Below are 11,325 nucleotides of genomic sequence, written 5' to 3' on the forward strand. Positions count from 1 at the left end.
AGTTGTAGAAACATCTCAAGGATGATCAATAGAAACAGGATGCCCCTGAGATTAATTTGAGATTCTCATAGCAAAAGCTCTGAATACTTATTGATGTAAATAAGGAATTTCCTTTTATATATATATATATATATATATATATATATATATATATATATATATATATATATATTTACATTTACATTACATTTACGTCATTTAGCAGACGCTCTTATCCAGAGCGACTTACAAATTGGAAAGTTCATACATATTCATCCTGGTCCCCCCGTGGGGAATGAACCCACAACCCTGGCGTTGCAAGCGCCATGCTCTACCAACTGAGCATATATATATATATATATATATACAAAAAAACAATCTTATTTGTGCTATTGTGTGTAGTTTAATGAGGGGAAAAAAATTATTGAATCAATTTCAGAGTAAGACTGTCACGTAACAAAAAGTCAAAGTGTCCGAATACTTTCCGAATACGCTGTATCTCTCAGATATTCCCATAGCTTCCCTTCCTTTGTTCTTTCTTTCTTTAGCAATCAGATGCTCCATTCTCCATTACAATCATCTCCAGTGACACACCCATAGAAATCCTATAATTCACTATTCTATATGTCATACTATGGACATAAAGGAAGGGAACTCTGCTACTCCTCCACTCTCCAACCAAGGTCCATGAACTGAGGAGCTACTGAAATGAAGAGAAAGTTCAGCAACTCTTGGAGGACAGTAGAAGTTCACAAAAGTGCTTATTTATTCCTGCTGAGTAAATGGTCCTCTGTGACCTCATCAGTGGCAATCTGAACTCTAAGCTCAGCAGAAATTCCTTTCTGAGAGCTTTCATTAACTCTGCATGCTCAAAATCCCTAGCTAGCCATTTAATGGGATGTCTTCACTGAATAACTGACCAAGAAAACACTGTGTCTTTGCCTTGAACTATCCATGCCCAATCATCTCTACTTATCAGACGCAGATGGACAACATGCCATGCTTTGTGTATCTCTGCAGTGTTCATTAGTGTATGTCTGTTTTGTTGTCTTTTCTCTGCTGCACCAGTAGAGCAATCTGAAGACATCCTTGGACTGGATACAGGAGAGTCTTTGTTGACTGTTCCGATCCCTTTCAGCACCCTAGCACTCTCAGACACTCCAGGTAAGGTTGTGTCCCTTTCTATTCCTATAAGCACACTCCAAATCACTTACCCCACATAGAGCATCAACACAACATACTGAGATGCTGCATTCGTAAATTCACTCTGGCAATCTACTCCGAGTTCAGAGCACTCAGGTTTGAGAGTGCCAGAGTGCAGAATAACTGATGCATTTACGAAGACGTTACATGCCTGTTGTTTTGACAGGTGCCAGTAAACATCAGGCTGAAAAACAAACGCACCCTTGGAATTCACACACAATTAGTGTTCCTTAGTGGTCATGGTGACGTTTGGCTGTTTTAGTAAGTGGTTGTCAAAAACCATTCCAAGCCTAATCTTCTTTTATTTAAGTCACAAATGGAGCTCAAAATAATGCAGTACTTCATGTTGTAACGTGTGGGATATTGCTCTAAGAAAGCCAAAGTACTGGTAATCATGTTGCTAGCAGTGATGTACAGTGCTCTCTTTCCCAAGTTAAAGGGGCTAGAGTGGACTTGTGCTGTGCCTTGGTCCATGACTTAACTGTAAGTACAGAGTGGAGAGGTAGGAAGAGAGCAGATGTGTGCATGTGTTGTGTTGGGAGATGACCTGGTGTGTAGAGTGGTCTTTAGGGGGAACCCCAGATAGTGGATGTAGCTACTAGCCAGCTCTCTCTGTGTGACTGTGTTATGCATCTGGTGTGAAAATAACATTTAGGGTTTGGTGGCTGTGTGAACAAACGTCTCGATGTATGCAAGATATTCTAATCGCTTGTTAACTGGCTTGTTGGAATGTGATGGAAAGTTGACCTTGTTGGTTTTTATAACTTTTCTTCAAAGTGAACGGTTCCACTGCAAACTGTTTCTCTGCTTGAGATGAAGCTTTCATTCATCTGTAGGGTGATATTCTTTTCTCTATTTAGCTATATTCTAATGTGTTTGTCTCAGATTCTTTGTCTTAATATGTCATTCTTCAGCCATTCTGTTATCTTTTGTTTTATTCATCTGTAATTCATGAATTTATCCCCAACCTCTTTCATTTCCCAATTTTCTCATTCCCTCCATCTCTGTTTTGTTTAAGCTACTGGTACGTAAAAAAAAAAATCTATGTTTTTAGTTGCAGTTCTTTAGCAATATCATTGATTACAAAACCCTTGAAAGCTAATGTAAAAGTCAATCGCTTCATTAAACAATTGAAAACCATTCTAGTTCCTTAAGGCTCCTATTGATGGAAATAATATCAATGGTGATAATGTAAATACCATGGCAGGTTGTCTCCATGAGGGCTGTCAATCACTTCTTGACTGGAAAGCTGCACTTGATAAACAAACATTACGTCTCAACCGTATCAGGTTATTTGGAACTAGGATACACTATTGGCCAGTAAATATAAATGATCAGCAATGTTTCATGTTGGCTCCCCATGAACTAGGAAACGGGCCTTAACGACATGAGTGGGTTGAGTGGTTATAGTTGTAGTACAATAGCTTATCTATATAGGCCTATATGTAAGCGATAAATAAGGACGGTCTGTACATTCTCTGAAAGTAATAGATGACACAGGCTTGGAAGACGTGCAGCTGAGTCCATCCACGAAGTGCATATTAGTTCCAGAAATGTATACGGTATTGTGGTCTCTGTCCTTGCATCACGTTATGTGCTGGAGGCTCAGCTGTACCATCATTTTCCCGCGTTGAACACCCATCCTCTCACATTCCCTATAGCCTAGTTCCCTTTGCCCCCAGTCCAATTTATTATTTGTCCTTCACCTTCTCTTCTCCTCTTCTCTCTCTTCCTTTCTTCACCCCTTTTCTCCATCCTCACAAACTCCTTAATTGCTGTTCTGGCATGACCATGTCAAATGCAGTATTTGTTACCTAGAGTGTTGCTGCCACTCACTTTTTCTTACTGTTCTCTCCCTTTCCATTTACGCTTTCTCGCTCTTCATTTCTCTCTGGGCCTTTAGAGAAGCTTATTGAGGGACTGAAGTCCCCAGATACACACCACCTGCTCCCTGACCTCCTGTCCATGGCTGATCCCTTTGGCAGAATGGTGGCGGAGGCTGTTAATGGTAAAATACTTGGAGATTTCATTGCTGTACACACTTTGTTACGTTTGTTTTTCCCAATGTAAATGTTTTACCATGGAATGCTCCATGGCAATATCCTCTGTCTGCCCTCAGTGCACCCTTTCTTCCTCTCTCTGCTTCCATTTCTCGTTCTCTTCCTCTCTCTTCCTCCCCATCTCCCTCTCTCTGCTTCTCTCTCTCCTTGTCTTTGTCTCTTCCTCCCTCTCTCTACATGTACAGTAGTGGGTCCAGCAGAGAACTCTCTTGTGAGTCTGGACTCTCTGATCCCTGGTCTGGAGGTTCCTATGTCCCAGTCTGAGACAGACTCAACGCTGCTTCATGGTTAGTTTCTGTCTCACAGGCAATGCGACACACAATCTAGATGCTTCCAGAATTGAATGCAACAGTGGAAGAAGATTATGTAGATCTGACGAAACCAAAATGTTTTGGTTTCTGTTATTACTGATAATACCACCTGCCTCGACACTGGTCTTTGATCATTGCATAAGATTTTCAGAGGACGGAGTGGAGCCAGCCCATTGAGTACAATGAGGCTGTCTGATTGATATTTTGAGTGTCTGTCTACCCAGCTAACAGTTCTAGGGAGATAGAATGTTTTTGTAATGTTACTCATAATGTTCCCCTAATGTGTGTCCAGTTTTCCGTTAGGGGAACATTCTAGCTATGTTAGCAAAAACCTTCTGACAATCTTTTTAACATATTTTGGTGTGAAAGTTAGGAGAACATTCCCTTAATGTCTAAAATGTGGTTACAATGTTTTCAGAATATTCTACAACGTTCTAGATGCATTTTATGGGACATTGCAAGAACATTTGTGTCCAGTTTTCTAAGGGTTAGGAGAATATTCCATCAACATCACATCAAACATACACAGAACATGGTTGCTATGTTTTCAGAATATACAATATTCATGTTCTAAACACGTTTCATGAGAACGTTGCAAGAACATTCCTGTGTATCAGTTGTCAGGACGTTGCTTGATGGTGCCAAAGAAACATTCTCCCCCCAAAAATGTTTTTGTTACACATCACGCCTTGTTACTGTTGCCAAGCCCATTGAGGCCCATTGCTTGCAGCTCAACCTCCACTTAGGCTACTGCTAGTAGATTGAGCACTGTGCTCAACAATGCCTGCAAAAGTGGTTTCAAATGGCTAATAATCAAAAACACAAAGCAATGTTAAACAATAAGACATGATCACTGAAAGTAACTAATCAAATGTTCAAGTAGATCTACCGAATAATAACAGTTTTGGAATTGATAAATGGAAGTTGAAACTAAGTATTTTTTTTATGCTGGTGTTCATATATTAGTGTTTGTGAAACACCAAAAGGGAAGTATATTATACATAAGAATACCTCATGTTGGAAGTACTGAAAAAGCTGATGCAGATAGTTAGCTCATTTTTTAATGGTTTCAAAGGAAACCTCCCCATACCCCTACTTATGTTTGGATACTTTGATGTTTAGTGCCTCTATTACCATACATTCTATACTATAGCATGACATTGAGAGCTATTAGGAACACGTGGATTATTTTTCATCCTTTGTCCTTGGCGCTTACTATCTAGTTATTATACATGATACAGTAATATATTTTGGCCATATACTGGAGATATCCTGAACTAAACATTCCAGTCTAACCCTCCCCCCCTTCCCACTCCCCTCTCTCCAACAGATCACTTGCTTGGGGAGGACTCTCTGATGGGTTGCTCTCTCATCTCTCCCCCTTCTGGAGCCTCCTCTCTCTCCTCTGCTCCCGCTTCTGCTGCCTTTAGGTCTGTTCTGGAAGAGTTTGACCTGGCATCTGGGGGTTCCACCCAGTTTCTGTCAGGTAAGGCTCTGTTTCCAAAATCACACGCCCACAACAAGCCCAAACTGAACCACTTAGTCCTACAATTGGAGAGGCAGGAGTGCTGCCACTTATACTTGATGTGTACCGTAGGAACAAATGGTTTGGTTCTCCTTGTTAGGAAGTTAGCTGTTCTCCCTGTTAGGAAGCTAGCTGTTCTCCCTGTTAGGAAGCTAGCTGTTCTCCCTGTTAGGAAGCTAGCTGTTCTCCCTGTTAGGAAGCTAGCTGTTCTCCCTGTTAGGAAGCTAGCTGTTCTCCCTGTTAGGAAGCTAGCTGTTCTCCCTGTTAGGAAGCTAGCTGTTCTCCCTGTTAGGAAGCTAGCTGTTCTCCCTGTTAGGAAGCTAGCTGTTCTCTCTGTTAGGAAGCTAGCTGTTCTCCCTGTTAGGAAGCTAGCTGTTCTCCCTGTTAAGAGAGACAACTACACTAGCAGGCTACTGACTTGCAGTCTAACTCTAACCCTCTGTAGTTGTGTGGTACACTGCTCTCTAACTCGCCTTATCTGCTTCCTCCTTTATCTCTCTACCTTTATGACATTTCTAATTCTTCCTTTATACTCTTGGTTGTGCTGCTTGCTTTACTCAATGCTTGTCCCAAACACCTTAACCTCCCCTTCCCCTTCCTCCTTTCTCGGCTCCATCTTCTGCAGACTCCTCTGATCTCCTGATTCCAGGCTTTGAGCCTCCGCCCAGTACAGAGAAAGGCAACAAGGATGAGTTTGACCCCATCCCTGTCATGGTCTCCTCCCAAGGTAAGCCCAGTGGGCTTCCAGCCTTCACACTGAGGCAGGGAGTCTCTGTCCTGTCCCACTGAGATTGTCATTCATACCTAAACCAGGGTCAGAGGAACTCTGGGATTTGATTCCGGTCAATGTCCTCAGTAGTGTATTAAACCCTGCTCCCCCTTCCCCTTGTAGATTCATCTGAGTAGCCATCCTCACTCTGTGTAGTTATTCCTTAACACTCTTAGATTGTATCTGGAGAGAAATTTCTCTTCCTGTCTTTCTCTGTCTTCTGTAACCTTATCTTCTCTCCCTCTTTTCCCTGGCATCTGTTCTTTCTTACTTACCTCCCTTGCTTTTCCCCCCTGTCCCCCCTGCTTCGCCTTGGCCCACCTCCCTACCGCCCTCCTCTCTGTCCGGACAGTTTCAGGAGGCCACTCTCGAAGTAACAGTGGCAGCTCTGAGTCCAGCCTTCCCAGCTTGACCCGCTCCCTGCTCATGGTGGACCAGCTCATCGACCTGTAGAGGGCGGTGGGGAGCCGGGACACTAAAGAGAGGGGGAGTGGGGGGATGGAGAGACGAGGTAGAAGTATTGATGCTGGAGAGGAAAATAGACCCCACCATTAGTGGTTATACCCCTACACCATTCATCACCAACGCTTGTTCCATGGGAACTCCTGCTGTCATTCCGAACGCACTGGGCCATAGAGTTCTAGAACCATAATCATTGTCCTGTCTGTGTTTGTCCCATCATGCCTCTGATATTGATTCCCGTCATGTCCACCACTTTTCTTCTACCCCCCTCTGCCCTCTCATATCATGCTCTCACAGCATTTAGGCCTATGTTCTGTTGCCTTCTGCGGTCATCATAGCAAACAAGTTCATGGCACACTGCTTCTAACTTTTGCGTTCATGGCACCCTAACAATATAACTTTTGCTTTCACGACACACTAACTTTTTGTAGCTTTTGTATTTGTCACTCTAAATTGATCCAAGAGTTCTTCTTTCTGTAGACCAGGGTCAAATGTTTCACCATGTTTTACTCCTATCTCTCTGGTCAGTCTTGTCCTGTAAGCAACCAGATAATTCCACTCTTGTTGTTAGTAGATGTTGTTATGGTGGACAAGTAGATGTTTTGTCTCCTGCCTTTCTCCAGGGTTATATTTCACTTGGATTATTATTTGCGCACATTTGGTAACAATATCAAAACATTGATTTCTTCTAAACATTTTGAGTTGTACTGTAGAACGTTGCAAAATTGGTTGTCTGTCTGCCAATTTAGTTTTCCACATTCCGGTGGCTGAGTTGTCAGGGATTGTGTTTTAACCCTTAGCGTGAGGTATCATAGCCGGCGTGATGGGATAGATGTCATATCTAAAATGACAGATTTTGATAAAAAATGACTGATTACTCCAGCAGCTGGTCCAGAGGTTGAGCCTCCCTGTGGACGCATCCTCCCAGCTGCCATTAGCAGAGCACTGTAAGAGCCACCAGGCAGGGTACCTGTCTATGGTCAAAATGAGGTAGGAAGCTATTCAAAAAGTTACAAGTTAGCACCAACATACTTTTTAAAGCCTACATTAACATAAATATGGAGCTAACATTCCCAAAGGAAGAAGCTAAGATTTAAAAACACCAGCTTGGCTAGGGACTCAGCTGCACATTGACAACATTGATGCTTTTCTAAAGCATTTGCTTGTTTTCCACTCGTTGACCTCTCTTTAGCCTGACTATACAGACAGTCGGTCAATATCATCCCTTTCATTTCAGCCTGTTTGTGCCCACGCAATCCTTTCATTCTATTCAAACATGCATTCCCACAGAAAGTCCATTCCTACTTGTACATAGATCCTATATTCCAGTCATTTATCGGCCCTACATAATGTATGTATATCTGCAATACCCACAGACTCTGATCCAGTGATCATACGTGTGGTTCCTCTCGTGTAAAAAGTTAACGTTACAAAACATGTATGTCCTCTGTTACTCATCGGTCATCATAGCTTACATTGTGAAAAAAATATATAGAAAAGTTTATTTCATATACAGCTAATAATAAATGTGAATATGAATAGAGTGTTAGAGAATGAATGTATGAAATGAATATCATTATAAATAAAGATTCATATATTTAAATATAATTCTTAAGATGACTATTATAGACAAATACTTTGTTTTTCCTGTGCAGCTGTGTTATTTCTCCCCAGATTCCTATTGTGACATTATCAAAACATACAGTTATGACAATCTTAGCTTTGATCTGTTGTTGAGGGTTGGGTAGGATTTCTCCTTCAAGTAGGGTTTTATTGCAAACAAACTAGTTTGTTGTACATTGGGACCACAACCCAGGGAGCTTTACCATGTCTTATACTGTACCATACTTAATCACGCTGTACAAAGGCAGAGAACTACAGTCTTTGCTGAAATAGTGCTCTACAAAGCCATGCTTTCTCCACGCAGATTTTACATGATCAAAAAGATGCATATCGAAGCATGGCCGTGTTGTTGAATGGTCTGTTCTGGTGTGTTGGTAGACAGTGTTATCATCGGTGTGTGAATGTGTGAACATACAGTAATGGAACTCCTAGCCAGTCTGACTCGTTGGATGTGATGCGGTTGTGTTGCTGTCTAACCTCGCTGCAATAAGTGACATCAACATTGTTGTTTGTGTTGACTTCATCACATTTGAAAAGTACAGGCCCTCTTAAATAGCGCTGAGTCACTCTGTTGCCCATAGAGGAAGCCACTGTTTTTGAGAGTAGAGCACATCAGTGTCTCTCTGAGTGGACCACTAGACTCAGTGATCTGACTGAGGAAAGGAATATATTGGTTATTAGACAGAGAGGGGCAAGCCCTACATAGGACTCAACACTATGACCACATACACGTCAGATCCTATGAAGATAGGAATGCTCACTATACATTTCAAGGAGTTACAGATAATTGCTCTACTACAGTTTTCTAAACAATGCATGCCAAGCAACAACACTTATTGGCAGTATTCTGAAATTCATTGTTGTGTCACATCTATCTCAGGCTGAAGTTCACATCTTATCCCCTCCACTACTGTACAGTCGAGTCATCTGCAGATACTCATGAGGCTTTTGACCTATGCAATCTTTGCTTCTTCCTGTAGACACCACTGTGCTGTTGTTCTTGGTAAAGGTATTGCCCTACAGGTAGTTCAACTTGTGTTGTTGTGAAAAAGAGAACCTTCATGTTGCCCAGTTGTTTTTGCTAAAAGTGGAAAAAGCTGTTTCTGATGACCATTGTTCTCTTGAATGTTCTAGATCTCTGTCCGTCTATATGACACCTAATCCTGCGTCAGCGCTGTCATTTCTGTGTGCACCTTCTATTTTTGTGAGATAACTAAAGAATTACAAAGAAAGGGATGTTGAATAAACATATACATGTGAATGTACTTTTGTGCTGAGTATTGATTGAGTGACTGAAGGGAGTTGATTACTGAGAATTTGACCCTGTCATGGTAGTCATGTGGTTAACGTGATTTATTGGCAGAGAGATTGATTCAGGGGGAGAGGGGCGACACATTTAGCTAGCTGTTATCTTTTAGACACTCACTTCTACTAATGGGGATCCTTAATAAATACAAATAAATACAAATACTCAAGTACAATCAATTAAATCATGTACTGCAAATTAATCACTACTTATTATCATCTTATTTACATATGCGCAGAGGTTTAATTACATTTGGGGGATAACATTGAGTAGATTTCATACTCATTATGCAAAATGATGTTGGGAAAAAAAGTGTTTTCCAAACGTTGAAGTTAGGTTGATTTTAGGTTCTGAATGAAAGATGAAATGATGTAATTTACAGAGGGTGAAAATATGTATTTTTTTGGTCATTCATTCTATGGACAAATTTCAGCTGCACATTTCATCTCAAAGTATGCAATCTATCACATACTTTTTAAAGTCCATTTAACCCCTTTGTTATAGCATCACTAAATAAGTTCAGGAGTAATAATGTGCTTAACAAGTCACATAATAAGTTCCATGTACCCACTCAATGTCTAATAATAGAGTTTAACATGATTTTTGAATACCTCATACAATTATCTGTAAGATCCCTCAGTCGAGCAGTGAATTTCAAACACAGATGCAACCATAAAGACCAGGGAGGTTCTCCAATGCCTTGCAAAGAAGGGCACCTATTGGTAACAGTCCTTGGATATCCCTTTGAGCATGGTGAAGTTATTCATTACACTTTGGATGGTGTATCAATACATGCAGTCACTACAAAGATACAGGCATCCTTCCTAACTCAGTTGCTGGAGAGGAAGGAAACCACTCAGGGATCTCACCATAAGGGCAATGGTGACTTAGAGTTTAATGGCTGTCATGGGATGAAACTGAGGATGGCTCAACATTGTAGTTACTCCACAATACTAACCTAAATGGCAAAGTGAAAATAAGGAAGCTCGTACAGAATAACAATATTCACATACATGCATCATGTTTGCAATAAGGCACTAAAGTAAAACTGAAAAAAATATGGCAAAGAAATTCACTTTATGTCCTGAATACAAAGTGTTACGTTTGGGGGCAAATCCAACACAACACATCACTGAGTACCACTCTTCATACTTTCAAGCATGGTGGTGGCTGCATCATGTTATGGCAGGCCCAGCCCAGGTACTCCCGGTGCTCGGAGGCCCCCCTGCTCCAGCAGCCTGTCGCAGCCCTCCGTGTGGTCTCCAGTGTGGGGCAGCATGCTGCTGTGGGCTCGGTGGCTGTGGGGCCCCTGCACTCCTGGACCATTGGAGGCAGAGCTATAGTGGACCCATTCCTCAGGGACCCCTTCTACCCCAGATGCCCACAGGGAAAGCCTTGATATATGGACCCCCACCCCTTACCAAAAACCAAAGCTGGCCTCCCAGGGAGGGGGCTGATCTGCTGAAGCCTGGCCCAGGCCAGCCCTGCTCTATATCCCCCTGTAGAGGTCATATCCCAGTACCAGTGTGCAATCTAGAATCTAGAATCCCTCTGTTGAGGATGTGATACTATAGGTAGACTGACTGTATTTCTGTACAATTGCAGTATTAACAATGACTTGCTCTGTCTTGCCCATATTCTCCCTGTTTTTCTACACCCTTGTTCTACCTCAGCTTTCTGATTCACCTTCAGATGAAGCATTGCGGCACTTTATTTGCAATACATTGGGATTTTCAGGACACATCAAACTGATTAAACTATTTTGAAACCGTAGATTGTCCAGGATTGTTTCACTCTAAAAGTACTAATAGTAATCTACATTTTCTGAATTAGAGAAGTCTCCCATGTCAAGGGAAATTTGTTTTTTTGTTGAATGGTTTGTGTTTGTATACTGTATATAATTTTGTCACATATTGTTTTTAACACCATGTTAGTAATATACTAATGTTGTGTAAATGAAATTGCTTTTATATGGTTAGACTTGATATACTATTGAAGTACTAAATTACATCAGTTGATTATTTGCCTGATTAGCATGTGACATTTGACCTCTGTGTGAAACGTATATAATCTACATCTACTCTTCC

The 11,325-nt window shown here is 41.4% G+C and overlaps 1 protein-coding gene across 6 annotated transcripts in view; it reads left to right on the forward strand.

Moving 5' to 3' along the window:
* LOC129815082 (AP2-associated protein kinase 1-like) overlaps positions 1-9,197 on the forward strand; it is a 50,142-nt gene extending 40,945 nt beyond the window's left edge. For 2 of the 6 annotated variants that reach the window (XM_055868462.1, XM_055868437.1), the window contains exons 16-21: positions 1,048-1,143; positions 3,086-3,190; positions 3,428-3,529; positions 4,884-5,039; positions 5,704-5,805; positions 6,200-9,197. In XM_055868462.1, the coding sequence (XP_055724437.1) occupies positions 1,048-1,143; positions 3,086-3,190; positions 3,428-3,529; positions 4,884-5,039; positions 5,704-5,805; positions 6,200-6,300 (662 nt within the window). In that variant the 3' untranslated portion in view covers positions 6,301-9,197. Of the gene's footprint in view, positions 1-1,047; positions 1,144-1,615; positions 3,191-3,427; positions 3,530-4,883; positions 5,040-5,703; positions 5,806-6,199 lie in introns of those variants that run through there. The other 4 variants (XM_055868445.1, XM_055868454.1, XM_055868479.1 and 1 more) reach the window with 4 other exon arrangements.
* Positions 9,198-11,325: the final 2,128 nt, after the last annotated feature.

Source organism: Salvelinus fontinalis, chromosome 2, assembly GCF_029448725.1.
Source record: "Salvelinus fontinalis isolate EN_2023a chromosome 2, ASM2944872v1, whole genome shotgun sequence".
NCBI classification, from domain to species: Eukaryota; Metazoa; Chordata; class Actinopteri; order Salmoniformes; family Salmonidae; genus Salvelinus; species Salvelinus fontinalis.